Below are 16584 nucleotides of genomic sequence, written 5' to 3'. Positions count from 1 at the left end.
AATCTTTTACCATAAGAATATTTTTCTATAGTATTGTGAAGTCAGTAAAGACTTAACACATTAAGTTACTAAAAACAATGAGCTTGGGTAAATGAATGCTGCCACTTATTCCTTGAAAGAAAAGAAAAACTGAAATAAGGAAAGTATTTTAAACAATGTTTTGATCTTAAACCAGGATAATCTATCCCCCAGACACTTTCCAATAGTAAAGTTAGCTCTGAATTCCAAAATGAAATAGGTGCCATATATTAAAACAGGTTTGTTAAAATAAGTCTCAGCCTAACAATCGTGGCTTCTCACAAACTGCTACAAATGATATCCTCTGTATAGAGGACACTGTTCACTGATATAACTGTTTAGATCAAACACATAAACTACATTTCTAATTTTTATAGAAGAAGTATTACATCACTTTAAAAAAAAATGAAAAATTCTATGGGGCACGGTGGCTCACATCTGTAATCCCAGCACTTTGGGAGGCCCAGACAGGTGGACTACCTAAGGTCAGGAGTTCAGGACCAGCCTGGACAACATGGTGAAACCCCATCTCTACTAAAAAATACAAAAATTAGCTGGGCGTGATAGCAGGCACCTGTAATCCCAGCTACTCAGGAGGCTGAGACAGGAGAATTGATTGAACCCAGAAGGCAGAGGCTGCAGTGAGCTGAGATCACATCACTGCACTTCAGCCTATACAACAAGAGAGAAATTCCATCTCAAAAAATTAAATAAATAAAAATTGAAAAATTCTGTGGGTCTCAACAAAATGCTACTGAGAATAATGTACTTTTTTATAATTATTTTCAGAATAAAGTCTGTTGTAGTCTGATTAGGAAAACAATGGATATTCTAAAATCTTCCCCAAGCAGTGTCACTTCTAAATTATTAAAAACAAAACAAAAAAAAAATTCAATGTTCTACTACAACTCTTACCCTTTATGCTATAATTTTACTTAATTAGCATTTTTATGACTGGCCTTGTAAAAAGAAAGAATTCCTTCAAAATGTTTTAAATAATGAACCATACTATATCAAAATTACATAACTTAAATGTTCTTAAATAGTCATCAATGTTGCCGGGCGCAGTGGCTCATGCCTGTAATCCCAGCACTTTGGGAGGCTGAGGCGGGTGGATCACCTGAGGTCAGAAGTTCGAGACCAGCCTGACCAATATGGTGAAACCCTGTCTTTGAAAAAAAAAAATAGTCATCAATGTTAAGCTCTTGTTCCTCAAAAGACATTGTTAAGAATATGAAAAGTCAACCTTGTAATCCCAACTACTCGGGAGGCCGAGGCAGGGGAATCACTGAACTCTGGAAGCAGAGGTTGCAGTGAGCACAAACCATGCCACTGCACTTTAGCCTGGGCAACAGAGTGAGACTCTGTCTCAATAAATAAATAAATACAATAAAATAAAAATTTAAAAAAATGAAAAGCCAAAATACAAACTAGAAGAATGTATTTGCAAAATATATACCCAACACAGGACTTACATCCAGTATAAAGAACTCGTAAAATTCAGTAAGAACAACAGCAATTAAAAAATGGACAAAAACCTATGAACAGACATTTCAGCAATAAAATCATATGGACGACAAATAAGCACATGAAAAGATGCTCAACATCATTGAGAAACACAAGTTACAACACAAAGAGTTCTGGCAAAGAGGTGGAGAAACTGAAATTCTCCTAATATTGCTGATGAGAAAGCAAAATGGTACAGTCACTTCAAAATGTTTGGCAGTTCTCTCTTAAGTTAAAAATATATTTACCAGATGACCCAACAATTTTGCTCTCAGGTATTAATCCAAGGAAAAAGAAAACATATGTCTACACAAAGATTTATAAGCAACTGTTCACAACAGCTTCAATTTTAACAATCCAAAACTGGAAAGAACTTAAATATCAATCAGCTTGTAAATGTACACACAGGTTGTAATAGATGACATACATAAAGTAGATTATTTTCTTAAATACAAAAGAACAAACTACTGCTAAACGCATGAATGAATTTTAGTGTTTCCAATAGGCTAAGTGAAAGAAGCCAAACACATAAAGCTACAAACTATATCATTCCATTTACGCACATCTAGAAAGAGCAAAACTTAGAAAGTAAATCAGTGCTTGCCAGGAGCCAGGGAATGGGGAAGGGGAGTAACTGCAAAAAGGCAAAAGGAAACTTTTTGGAGTGATGGAAATGTCCTTTATGATGTTTGTGATGGTGGTTACCTAAGTGTATACATTTGTCAAATCTCCTCAAATCGTACATTTAAAATTGATGAATTTCATTTGTCAATTTTACCTAAAAGCTGACAAAAACATATTCTCGCGCAAGTTTGAGTATCTTTCAAAATGCTCCACTATTACCTATTATTTTATAAGGATAAAGACACTTTTCTCTTCTGAGAATTGGATGAAGCAACTGAGTGTATCCATCAACTATCTGCCAATTGGTTTCTGTTTTCATTTTATACACCCATATATCAGGAAGGCAAAAAAAGATTATTTATTTATTTTTTGAGACAAGAGTCTCACCCTCTTGCCCATACTGGAGTACAGTGGCACGATCTTGGCTCACTGCAACCTCCATGTCCCAGGTTCAAGCGACTCTCCTGCCTCATCCTTCCGAGTAGCTGAGACTACAAGTGCGTGCCACCACACCCAGCTAATGTTTTTGCATTTTTGGTAGAGATGGGGCTTCATCATCTTGAACTACTGGCCTCAAGTGATCTGCCCACATCTGCTGCCTAAAGTGTTGGGATTATAGGCATGAGCCATTGCACCTGGCCCAGGAAGGCAAAAATAAAAAACAGAATGAAGATTTATAAATATTTGTTGCTAGTAACAAAAAAGAAACTGTTCATAAGATACCTAAGACATCTGAGGAAGAGATCTGATCAGACTGGGGAGATCATAAGAATGTCTTGTGTTTATCAGAAAGAAACCTGGCCAGCCTCCACTATGAGGAGGAGGTACAACCTATCACACGTGTTCTAAACCACACCAACATTAATACCTTCCTTTCCCACAGACCACAAATCAAATAGTCTCAGTTCAGTTCACTGCCTCATTTCCTCCCTCTGTCCCCTTCTCTCCACTCCTATTATGCCTAGCCTAGCTCAAATCCTCACAGACCGACAGCCTGACCTACTGCACAGAAATTATTGTCAAACAACACTGTGGGGTTTTTCTGATACAAAGTAATAAAGAGCCTTTATCATTTTTTGTTTTTTCTAAAGGAAGTAAAAAAAAAATCATATATAATATTTGCCATTTGGAGATAATAACTGTTAACATTCTGGTGTTTATCTTTCCTATCTGTTACACATAACATGACATGTACTTAACACTCATTCTGCACACACAAACTGATCATGAATTAGGTACCCCAAATTGAAAGGTAACTATGGGAATTCCAAAGCAATAAAAATATACATACAATGCCTGCCTTCAAAAAGGCTTATAAACTTAAAAAAAAAAGTAGACTTCAGGAAAATGAATGTGTGATCACAATATTTGGGTCAAATTCAGTTTCAGAATTACAAAAAAAATATACTCTGGATTGGATTTAGAGAAAAGGCCTTCAAAGGTATCTGTCTCCAAAACTGGAGTAATACTTACTCCTTTTTACACTTAATACAATGTGTGCATTTTAAACCATTTTAAAATGGGTCTTTCTGCCTCTAATCCCATCTACCTCAAACTAATTTTACACAATATTCTTTCATCTGTCCAGTCAGTCAACAAAATGCCATCCAACCCTTCAGTCAACAAAATCCCTTAGCTCTGGGACACAGCAGTAAACAAAACATACAGAACTCTGTTCATGGAGCTTAATTCAAGTAGGAAGAAGACAAACAAAATACGCAGTATATTAAACGGCATAAGCACTACAGAGAAAACTAAAGCAGTGGTAGACAGGGAATGTGTTGGAAGCTGAGGACTACAACCACTACTCTGACTTCCTGCCCCAAAAACCCTATGTGGCTTCCCAGTGCCTGATGCCCAGGCCCCAGGCCCAGAGACCATGATTCGGGTCTGGAATAGAGGCCAGGGAATCTGCATTTTCACATGCACATCAAATGATTTTGATACAGATAACCTAAGATCACACTTTCTGAGAAACACAGGGCTGACGCATAAGCTCCAAACTACTGACCCTAGCACTGAAGGCTCTCCCACAGTGTGGCCCCCAACCTGCCTTCCAACCTCTTTCTCACTACTCCTTACCTTCACATGCTCAAGGCTTCACACAATCAGAACTGTTTTCTGAATCTGCCTTGCTGACAGTTTTCACTGCCTGGAATGCCCTGAGACCAGGCATTTCCTATTTAGAATCTATTCAGACTTCAAATACAAACTCACTCTCAAACTGTTGCTTTGTCTACCCAGCTAGAAATAACACTCTGACTGCCTACAGCATCACAGCTATACCTCTTTTGACAAACCTACTTTTCTAGCTTGTATTGACCATCTTTCCTATGACAGGGAAACTTTTTTGTTATCTACATTATCTCTGCATCCCCAGGGTGACCAGGAATTCTTGGCCCATCATAAGCACTCAAATTAGTGTTAGGCAACCAAATGGATACACCAGTCATCAATCAAACACCCTTGTTCCTACATTACATTCCCTTTACTCCCTAACTTTTCTTAGCTTTTTTCTTTGCCAATGTTATTTTTACCTTAACAGTGAATTATGGGAAATCCTAACATTCTAAATGGTGTTCCAAGATATTTGGATTTTTATAGTGAGAACGTTAGTTTTGTTAACAGAAAAAAAATAAAGAAAAATCCTTTTTATATCAACATGACTGAAAAAGTATAGCAGCAGGAGTTGGTGTGTATGTGCTGTCCTTTTCTGTCTCAACAGTCTCTTCCCTCTTCACGAGCTCATCATGGAAACTGGAACCTGCATGAAAGCATTCTCAGTTGCCTAGGAAGAAATCAAACTTCCCCCTGTCCAAGTTCCATACATACACCAACACAGCATTCTGAAAATCATCACCAGTATTATTTCAGCCTTTTATACCACACTTACATGCCATTTTGGCAAAGATAAAATAGCACAACTATGCCTTAGTGAGGCAACCTCTAATATACAGCTCCAACTTAAATGCTGCATAAAATGTGTAGGAAATGTTTATAAGGAAATAGGGTACACTGTCACTGCAACTCCTCTAAACACTGTTAACAGTAATCTTCCATTTTAATGAATTTTAAATACATTATTTGGATATATAAAAATACAAATGTACTAGAAGATTATTACATACCTGTGGATTTTCCAAACGCTTTAAATATTCTTCAAATGATCCTTCTATAAACTACAAAAAAAAATCTATTAGAAATGTCATTAAAAAAAAAAAAAAGAAATGTTATCTAAGCAATAGGCCAAAAGTTAACCACCTCGCTGTGTCAACAATATTCACTATGAATTACTGAGTTTGTATATAAACCTAAAATACATCAGTATTATTTAAAAATAATAATATAATTATGAAAACATACAGCAATCACTAAAGACCATAAACATACGAAAGAATTTAAAGAAGGAAATTTTGTCAGGAAAGATTTCCTGAAAGAAGAGTGACTCAAGATGAATGCCAGACAGGATATGGATGGGAACAGGGAACTGATACTCTAAAGGGGGGGCCAATGTGGCGTGAGGAGGAAGAGTAAAACTGTGTTGGGAAGATAAGCGATCTGGCCAGCTAGAGCAGGACAATCTGTTGTAGAACTGAGTGGGAGAGGAACCCAAATGGGGGCCTACTGACAGGGCCTGGAGCCCAGGCAGTACTTAAAGACTAGATGGGAAAGGCCATTCAAGGTCACTGCAGGTGACATTCTGAACAGAGAAATCATATGATGAAAGCAGTGCTTTAACTTGGTAGTGGCCAGTGTACAGAAGAGAATAAAGACTGACTTACTAGCTAAGAAATAGTATAGCTTAATTATACAAATAAGAGTACTCATTGTCTGTCAGGTCAGTGATACTAGAAATAGCAATGAGAACTATTAAGGCTAAAAATATTTTGAAGCGTCAACAAGATTTTTCTAACACAGCTTGCTTCGTTGTAACTTTGACATAAAAACAGAGTTTATTCAAGCTGTGTAATAACCCTACCTTTTTTATGTTTCTTTCATAGCAATCACATTCATTTGAGAAATCTCTAAGACATTTGTTGAATCACCAAATTATATTTAAATTACAGTCCCAGTTGATTTAGCAAAATGATACACTTAAAGACATTAAAATATACTCCCTAGTCTACAAAAATCTTTCAAAAATCCTTGGACTTTAAGATTGAGATTAATTCTTTATAGATTATATAACATTGGCCGGGCGCAGAGGCTCACACCTGTAATCCCAGCACTTTGGGAGGCTGAGGCAGGCAGATCACGAGGTCAGGAGTTTGAGACCAGTCTGACCAACACAGCGAAACCCGGTCTCTACTAAAAATGCAAAATATTTAGCTGGGTGTGGTGGCAAGCTCCTGTAATCCCAGCTACTTGGGAGGCTGAGGCAGGGGAATTGCTTGAACCAGGTAGACAGAGGTTGCAGTCAGCCGAGATCACGCCACTGCATTCCAGCCTGGGTGACAGAGACTCTGTCTCAAAAATATATATATTATACGTGTGTGTGTGTGTGTGTGTGTGTATATATTTATAATAAAAGAGCCATATATATTAAAGAGCCCACCAATCAAGGGCTACTGTTCTGTACTAGATGATTACAGGTCTACGGAGAAAAAAACAAAACCACAAAACCATTTAAAGTTACAAGAGACTGTAGAATTCTGACACAAGCCTGCATCCTGAGAGTCTCCTGTCCGAGCAGAAAGTGTCCATCTATGCCATGGCTGACCAATGTCAGTAACATGGTATAATCCTTTCTACAACATCTCTTTCCAATTCTGGACAACTGAAACTACTTGAAGGTTCATATTATAAGGAAAGTGAAACTTTTTTCCATGGAACTTTCAACCTCTGATCATACCCCAGAAGATTATATGGACTGAAAAAAATATGTGCAAAGCACTTAAAACAATGCCTGGAACATAGTAACCACTCTCAACCAATGTTAACAATGTCCATTATTATCAACGGTTTTACCCTCTGAGGCCAACGATTAATAAGAATTAATTTAAAGACCACTCTACCTCCCCACATCCCTTCTCTACACCTTTGTACTCTCTTATCTAGCCTCTGTGTCATCAGTTGTTTTTTTTCTAATAAATCAAAGTTTCAAGGCTATCATTTGCAAAGTATTGTATCAATGTTCTCTACCAGTCAACTGGGGGAAGTACCATCCAAAGTTGTCAGGCTACGTAATTCTAGGTCTTAAAACCAATAAGTAATAAATCCTGTAAGACTTTGAGTGTAAAATGAAAACAGGTCATTGTGGCATCTTATTTCACATATTACTGAGAAAATTATACTAAGCTGTTATATAACATTTTATTAACTATTAATTACTTACGTAATATAGTGTTCTGATATGAGTTCATACTGAACCCTGAAAATTAAAAACCTATAAATGCTTTCTGATAAAATTAAGGGTTCAGTATTACTTACACTCAGCATATTTTTTACACTGCAAGTCTGACTTTTTTTTTCTTTTGAGACAGAGTCTCACTGTCACCCAGGTTGGAGTGCAGTGGCGCAACCCGGCTCACTGCAACCTCTGCCTCCTGGGTTCAAGGAATCCTCGTGCCTCAGCCTCAAGAGTAGCTGAGACTACAGGCATGTGCTACCAGACCCAGCTAATTTCTTTGGTATTTTTAGTAGACACAGGGTTTTGCCATGTTGGCCAGGCTAGTCTTGAACTCCTAGCCTCACAAAGTGCTAGGATTACAAGCAGGAGCCACCATGCCTGGCCTGAATTTTTTTTTTTTTTTTAATTTCTTATCTTATTTTTTTCTTTAAGGACGGGCTTTCACCATGTTGGTCAGGCTGGTCTTGAACTCCCGACCTCAGGTGATCCGCCTGCCTTGGCCTCCAAAGTGCCTGGATTACAGGCATGAGCCACCACACCCAACCCACCTGATTTTTTTTTGTTTAATTTATAGAGAGTTATCAATCACAGAAACCATTATTAACCACAACACCCCCAATTCCCTGACCATGTCAGACAAAGCCCACTCTTAGTATGCAAGGGCCTTGTCCAGGTCATCTTTCCATCCCCTACAGCTCAGCATCTTATCCAGCATAGTAGCTTTCCAAATGCCCAAATAAATGCAAAACGTAAAACAGCCTAGAAAATAACGTTAACAATGTAACTGGACTGAGTTCAATAGAAAAGGTTTTTTTGTAAGTGTTATTTCCATAACCTGCATTAAGATCCAGCCTATGAAATTTCTACGAGAACACTTCCTTTTTTTTTTTGAGATGGAGTCTCCCTCTGTCACCAGGCTGGAGTGCAGTGGTACAATCTTGGCTCACTGCAACCTCCTCCTTCTGGGTTCAAGTAATTCTCCTGCCTCAGCCTCCCAAGTAGCTGGTACTACAGGCACGCACCACCAAGTCCAGCTAATTTTTGTATTTTTAATAGAGACGGGGTTTCACCGTGTTGGGCAGAATGGTCTCGATCTCTTGACCTAGTGATCCACCTACCTGGGCTTCCCAAAGTGCTGGGATTACAGGCATGATCGTGCAGTGATTAGGCCACCGCACCAAGCCTAAAACAATTCCAAAAGCCAAAATGTAAATTCAAGTTAAGACACCATTACATATTTGAAACTACAAGTTACCGCTTCAAATTTCTCTCTGTTCTCTCGAAGATAGTGAATACAGGCCATTCTGACTTCAACATGGCGAGATTGAGAATGCAATACCTAAAAAGAAAAGGCAACAAACACACTATGAAGCATTTAGTTAAAAATGCACTCAAGTTACAACCTAATGTCTTCTTTTACACCCAAAATAATCTGACGACCAATAGATTATCAGTCTTCCTCCATTTCCCTTTCTATAATTTCAGTATCTTTACTCATTCCTACCTCTTCTAACTAAGCACAGCAATAGCATGACATATACAAACAATACTACTTCTTAAGCCAAATTTTGTAAAGAATTTATTAGGCTCTCTCCTTTGAGACATCTTTGTAAATTTAGGATACTTTCCTCCCTTGGCCATCCCTCCACAATAACTTTATTCTTCACAAAGAAGAGCTAACAAAGTCCATGCTATGACACACTCAACTTCATCCTACACATACTGAAAAACAAGCTGGCAACTTCAGCAGGAATAGACTTCGAGGCTTTCAGCCTCTAAGAGACTAATTTTTTTTCCCATTAATTCTGAATTCACTTAGTGGCTCTATGTACAAATTTAACTCCACTATGGTTTCAGAAAACTTAAAGCACTCATTGTTTCCCTGGTGATCAAGTTTACAAGATGAGAAAGAACATCCAAGTAGGCAGCATATGGGGTGCAAAAATGCTGTGTGATATCATCCCAAGAGGTTTGGGGTTTGTTTTTATGCCCCAAATTGTAAAGTACCAACCTACAAAGTATGAACCAGATCATCTCACTTTGCAGTTTTCATATTCTTCTATTAAACAACCAGTTCAACAGCAGTTTTCATATTCTTCTATTAAACAACCAGTTCAACAAAAAGATAACTTACTGGCATGTGGTCTTTTACTAAAATTCTAAAGCTGTGAATTGATACAACTATTTCTTATCGAATGCTTCCTTCTTGCTAGGTCCCAATTCTTTCTTTTTTTGAGATAGTCTTAGTCTATCCGTCCAAGTGGGAGTGCAGTGGTGTGATAGCTCACTGCAACCTCTGCCTCGCGTGTTCAAGCGATTCTCCTGCCTCAGTCTCCCAAGTAGCTGGGATTACCGGCACACGCCACCATGTCCAGCTAATTTTTGCATTTTTAGTCAAGAGAGGGTTTCACCATGTTGGCCAGGCTAGTTTCAAACTCCTGACATCAGGTGATCTGCCCAACTCGGCATCTCAAAGTGCTGGGATTACAGGCATGAGCCACCATGCCTGGTCCTGGCTCCCAATTCTTTAACATACTTAAAGGAGATTAAAATTATTTTCTATTACTAGGTGTCTCAAATAGATATTCCTGTACCTTAAAAGGTGGTTAAAAACAAAAAAAAACCAGACCCACTTAAAATAACACATTTCAAACAGCTATCAAGGCCTCTTGAGAATTTATATTAATAGAAAATAGCTTTAAGAGTTACAGATCCTGGCCAGGCATGGTGGCCACACCTGTAATCCCAGCACTTTGGGAAGCCGGGGAAGGTGTATCACCTGAGGTCAGAAGTTCGAGACTAGCCTGGTCAACATGGTGAAACCCCATCTCTACTAAAAATACAAAAAAAAATTAGCCAAGCACGGTGGTACATGCCTGTAGTCTCAGCTTTTTGGGAGGCTGATGCAGGAGAATCGTGTGAACCTGGGAGGTGGAGGTTGCAGTGAGCTGAGACCACACCACAGCACTCCAGCCTGGGCAAAAAAAAAAGTTACAGATCCAATTGAGTGGTTCTTCCTTTACGTTTAGGGTGAGTAGAGAAACTGGGAAAAGGGAGGCTCCAGCTGCACATTCTACAGCTCTCTTGGATAACAGCTAAGGCTCATTTACACCTACAGAACCACAGGCACAACTGCCTGGACAGCTAGTATGTCCTATTACACTGAGATACACTGAAGATCCACCTGTTGAAGTTAGCAAAGAGTTTGTTTTCAGTGTAATAGCTGGTTTTCAGTTTAACTGACTCTATCTTCACTGCTGTTTTTGGACACTATGAAAATGTATTCTTATATATCCTAAGAGTCCGTGACCAAAAGGACTATCTATATATAAAAATAACGATCATAGAATGTTTTTGCCAATTCAACAAATGACATTTAGAAACACTTTTTTCACAGAAGCTACGTTAGACACTATTATGAATCAAGGTATTATTAGTATGAATAAACCACAGTGTCATCTGATAGGGCTTTCCTCTGCCATTAGCAAAGTGGAGGTAGTCTTAAAGCCATTTACCCAGCAACAGGTGGCAAATATAAGTTAGTAAAAGCAATGGTAGGCCTATCTATTGGTTTTTCTCCCTTTTTAACAAAGATTTTGGCACATACAATCTATCTGAACCTGCTGCTCAGAAGCAAAATTCTTAGCAACTTCCATAAAGTGTGAGAATGCTGGCAATTTACAAAGTCAAGAATTGCAAGAAAAGCAAGGTTAAATGACAACTTTTTAAAATGTAAATTATTGTGCAAGTTTGAGAACACTCAGGAAGAATTCTAGTAGTATGACAAATATCTCTATAAATTAATATATACATGAAAGCAAACTAGAAGGCTTTCCCATTTTTACTTGTGACCAGATAGTTGATAAATACTGGAAAAGGCTAAGACACTGTTTTAGCAAGTCCTCTAAGAGTGCCCTATTTTTAGCTCCATGGCTATGGTGCTGATTCAGGTCAGAGCTCCTGCAGGCCCAAATCCACAAGTGTAAAAAGGAAACGGCCTATCTAAATCAGATAATTTGGAGAGAAAGACCAAAATCCTAACTCAAGTCTCCTCCCCCTCTTTAAAAACTGTTACTTAGATTATTGACTCTGACTCCTTCTGAGAAATGATGAATATTTGTGATTTTATAGAACTGTTGGCAAAAATATAAATCCTTGGTACACATTTTAAAAGGGAAGCCTGATATTGGTATTACTTCCCTTTTTCCCCATATACATTTTGCCTTTGGCAATGATGGCTACACCTGTCCTTTACTGAATAACTGAACTTGCCCCGAAATTTAAGGTCTTGAGCTAAGCTCATCAGACTAAAACTGAGTCACATAACTGGAAAGGGAAGTCCCTTATGCCTAACTTAAGTCCCATTACAAAATATAATAAAATGTGTTATCTGATCTAACCAAAAGTTTTTAGTGTAAACTAGCCCTTGCCCTCTTTCTACTTAAAAACAGAACCTGCTACAATAACAGAGAGGCTTCTGTATAATCAAGACCACCAAGTATTTATGGTATGCACTGCGGAAAGCACACACCTTTCTGCTTCAATATAAACTAAGACTCAGATAACTCAAATCCAAATAAGTTCCAAACTTCCCTTACCGTCATTTATTTACCGCCTTACCTGCCTCCTTACTTAACCAAACTCATGCTAGCTCTAACAGTAGGTAATAAACATAGGCTTTTGGAGGTGCTGAGGAGTTCAAGGAGGCTGAGACAGAGGAAGCAGGACAGACAGAGATTCAGAAAATTCACAAACGGGGAAGACTGTTTATCTACTAATAATAAGGACTGGAGGGAGTAGGTGGGTGTGACCATACCCCACAGCAACATTGAAAACTGAGAAAGTCTAATGGGCAAAGCCTGGTTTAGGGAGCTTTCAGAATAATATTTCAATGGCAATGTCCACAACATAAAGCAAAGGTTTGTGTCCGTTAAATCAATTTCTTGTTTTAAAGATTTTGGCGGAGCGCGGGGGCTCACGCCAGTAATCCCAGCACTTTGGGAGGCAGAGGCGGGCAGATAACCTGAGGTTGGGAGTTCCGAGACCAACCTGGCCAACATGGTGAAACCCGGTCTCTACTAATAATACAAAAAAAAAAAAAAAAAAAATTAGCCGGGGATGGTGGCACGCGCCTGTAGTCCCAGCTACTCAGGAGGCTGAGGCAAGAGACTCGCTTGAACCCGGGAGGCAGAGGTTGCAGTAAGCCGAGATGGAGCCACTGCACTCCCGCTTGGGCGACAGAGTGAGACTCCAACTCAAAAAAAAAAAAAAAGAAAAGAAAAAAGATTTTCCGCTACCTATGGTAAATAAATGGCTTGCCCTTTAATGTTTAGAAATATGATAACAGACTGGTCTCCGGATGTCAAGTGAAACATTTACTCACAAACAAAAATTTTAAAAGTTATTTAGCATTCAAAAAAGGTGAGGGGGGGAAAAAAAGAACAAACATAGTAACTCCACAGCGGGGTAGGGAGGGGTGTGCGATGGGGTATGGGGAGCAGGTCCTAGGTCAAAGGAAAACACATGTAAAAGGTCTGAAAGACACACCAGAGCAGAAACTTTTATCCAGCTACTTCGGCAGCTATTTTTCAATATAGGATGGGTTTTGGCGACTGCATACCTACAACATACAGTGTTATATAACGTGGAATAAGCGCTATCAAAAAAAAAAAAATCAGAAAAATCTTCCTGAGCAACTGTGTTAGAAAGTGGTTTTGAAAAGCTCCAGTAGTTACACGCACCCTTTCTACTACCAACACCAAAACAGGCTTTGTAAAAAAAGAAAAAAAAAAAGTCAGTTCCATTTAGTATACCTACACAGCCTAGCAGAGCATAATAAAGCGTGGGACCTACTGAACGACAAATCCTTCAAAATATTCTGTATTTGTAAAAGGTTGGTTTTCTCAAGCGGCAGTTTGCCCATTTGATTCAAGTGACATGGGCGAGCTTGACTACCCCACATTCCAAAGTCCAGCAGCAAACCAAAATATGTTCCACAAGTAAAGTTTGATCCACCACTTCTAGTAAACACTTGGTTTACTGGAGTGGGGTGAGCGTGGTGCTTCTTGAACGAAGGGAAGGTGAATGCGGAAAAGAAGTGAAAAATATCACGTCGCCAGGTCCCCAGCAATAAATAACTGCACAAGCTCCGAGCAGGCCTCACAAGTTGTCCTCAACTCATTATCTCTTCACCAGGAGAAACGACACCCTGTTAATTTGCGGGCTTTTAAGTTTCGATTTGCACCTTTCAGACCCAAAGCAGCGTCCCACTCCGGCATTACAATGGGGCGCTGTGACGACAGCGAGGGCACGCGCAACCCGGACGCGGGCGGCCCGGATAGCCCGCAGCTGCCTCCCTACCCATACCCGCCGGGCCGTCCCCGCCTCCCCTCGCCCCCCAATTACCTGCTCCGCCACCGCCCGGAACAAGCACGACCCGTCCTTGGCGACCAGTTTCCGATACAAGCCCAGTTTCCGCAGATAGGCGTCCATGGGCGTCGCGTCCTCGCGGGGCCCCGCGCCGCCCTGGTCCCCGCCGTCGGGGACGCCGACGGCCGCCTCCATGTTGCTGGTCCTGCTGCAGGCCAGGCGCGGCGACGGCTAGCCCCACATGGCCAGGCCGCCGGCTGCTGGACGCCCCGGCCTAGGGCAAGCGGCGGCTCGGGCTGGGGCTCGGGCTCCGCGAGCGGCGGCAGGCGGCGGCGGCGGCGGCCCGAGGCAGCGGTCCGCGCTTTCCGGGCGCATAGGGGAGCCCTGCCTAATGCATGGCTGTCCGCACGCGGCCGCCTCCTCGGAGCGAACACGCGCCCACGAGAAACGGGGGGAGCGGGATTAAGGAAAACCCCGAGAGTGAGCAGTCACTTCCCGACGGCCTCGCTGCCTGACTTAGGACCCGGGCAGGGGGTCGCCGCCCCCACAAGTTTCCTGGTCCCTACTGGTGAGAAGCGAGAAAACCCCCGCCCCCAGCAGGCACGCTGGGCCGGCTCAGGTAAAGCGAGGCCTGCGTCCCCCGCGCGCTCCCCACGCCGGGAGCCGAGGAAACCAAAAAAGAAAGAGGCAACCTTTCGTTTCCCCACCTCGCTGTAGGGCGCCGGAGGGGCAGGGAGTGGGTGGGGGCACCCGGCAGAGAACAGCACCTCGCAGCCCAGAATTTGTTTTCGCTTTCGGCCCGACAGCGGAGAGGACGGCGGGAAGTGTAGTCTTGGCAGCCGCAGGAAGTCGGCTTGCGGCGGGCGGGAACGCGCGGGCCGGCCTACCCGGGGGAGGTGCCGGGGAGGCGCGCGGACTACAAGTCCCTACAGCGCGGGCGCCGCTGCCGCTGCCCCGAGCCGGCTTCTCGCTTCCCTGGCGCCGCGTCCGCGAGCTGGCTGAGGGGGGCTCCTCCGACCGACTTGGGGCGACCTGCGCGCGCCGCCCGGCCTCTACGCCGCGGGAAACGCGCGCGCCCGGCTGGCGTGGAGTTGCCAGGGACACGGCGGCGCAGTGTCGGCCTTTTGTGTATTTCCAGAGGGCGCACCTGTCTGCTCCCCTCCCCCCCGCCTGCTCTCCTGGCGTTTCCATGGAGGTGGCTTTAACGGCTTAAGCAAAAAATAGAGCTAATTGGCGGAGGCTCCGGGAACTGGCACGATGCGGGACGACACACTCTGTCCATAAATCAACCGTGGACTGCGGATTCCTGTTAGAAATTAGAAGTACAGCTCACGCACTAGGCAAGATGAAGGATTTGCCAAAGACATTTTTGTTCATCCTGTCACTGTAGCTGAGCACCCCATCACAAAGACATGGCACTGTCAGAAGACGTTATGTGTTGTTGTTGTTGTTGTTTTTCTTAAAAAATTAATCTTGTAATTGCTTGATAACATGCTGACTGGACTGGCCACGGGTTCCACCAGTGCTCCAGCCTTCAGCTCAACTTCCCATCCTCCGATGTTGAATGACAGGGAATTGACAAAGTCAAATTATGCTTTAGAACCCAGAATTTATCCAGCATGCTTCTGTTGCACCAGAATTTTATTTTGCTAAAATACAACAGCATCTGGTGTCCTTATTCAAATACATGGTTAATCATAAGAACTAATTCAGTCTTCAGGCTATGGTGGAGGAGAGGGAGAAGAAAAGGGAGCATTACTATAGGTATAGACATGCAGTCAAATTCCTTGCAATGGGCAAGGCAGGCCGGGTGATAAGAGTCCAACGACATAATTTTAAAACTATGTTAGACACTTTTCAGTATTTTCAGTGCAAGCGATCAGTCATGTACTCACTGTCCTTGGAGGGTTTTTGATTTCTTAATGTTTATCTCCAATTATACTGCTTTAAGAGAATACAAACGTTATTGTTACCCAAATGAAAAAATGTCCCTGTCTCAATATTAAATGTTTTACATGTTGTAGAAAAGAAACGCTTTGAAATCACTTGTAGAAAAATATAGTTTCAGGTCAAACCTGTTGCTTTTCTTTTTAAAATACATTTACATTGCATATACTCATTCTACTCAAGAAAATTCTTGAGTATTGCCACTACTTACAACAGGAATCGCCCTTGTTTTAACTCAAAGAGAAATTCAAAGTAAAGTAATGTCTAAACTCCTGCTGAATGATTGTAGAACAGCCTCAGTCTAAGCTGGCTGCTTCTGGTTCCAAAATTAGAAGTGATGCACCTGTTATATCTGACCCTGGGCCTGTTTAAGGAAATCCTTTAGGTATTTTAAGACCTAATCCAAGACAGACCTTCTGTATGCCAACTTCCCAAATATAGCTCAGTGTTAAGGCAACATTAGAGGATCCAATGTCTTTAAACTGAACCAAAACTTAGAGAAATTCACTCACTTTCAAAGGATCTTTACTTGCTGACATTAACTTCTGAACCTTTTCAGGAAACCAAACCAGAACTGATAGAATGTTTATTCTAAGGAAGCCATTTCTGACTACGTGAAGAATTCTAAACAGACATCATTTTAATCAAATAATACCTGAAAGATTCAATGCTTTTGAGACCTAATGAAATTAATAAAATTAATCTTATGCAAAGGAGTCAACCAACATTTTTTTTCTTGTGCAAAGTCAATACCTCAAGTTTGTTTACAC

At 41.3% G+C, this 16584-nt stretch overlaps 1 protein-coding gene across 2 annotated transcripts in view; it reads right to left on the bottom strand.

Annotated features, from left to right (window-relative positions):
- Positions 1 to 14686, bottom strand: part of OTUD4 (OTU deubiquitinase 4) — a 48231-nt gene extending 33545 nt beyond the window's left edge. For both annotated transcript variants that reach the window (XM_012453990.2, XM_012453989.2), the window contains exons 1-3: positions 13904 to 14686; positions 8754 to 8837; positions 5277 to 5327 (exon numbers count right to left, since the gene is read on the bottom strand). In XM_012453990.2, the coding sequence (XP_012309413.2) occupies positions 5277 to 5327; positions 8754 to 8837; positions 13904 to 14062 (294 nt within the window). In that variant the 5' untranslated portion in view covers positions 14063 to 14686. The remainder of the gene's footprint in view (positions 1 to 5276; positions 5328 to 8753; positions 8838 to 13903) is intronic.
- Between the last annotated feature and the right edge of the window lie 1898 nt (positions 14687 to 16584).

This window comes from Aotus nancymaae, unplaced genomic scaffold (assembly GCF_030222135.1).
Source record: "Aotus nancymaae isolate 86718 unplaced genomic scaffold, 86718_ANA_hifiasm-v0.15.2.pri h1tg000033l, whole genome shotgun sequence".
Classification (NCBI taxonomy): domain Eukaryota; kingdom Metazoa; phylum Chordata; class Mammalia; order Primates; family Aotidae; genus Aotus; species Aotus nancymaae.
Note: the sequence above shows the minus strand (reverse complement) of the source record. Positions and strands in the feature narration are given on the sequence as shown.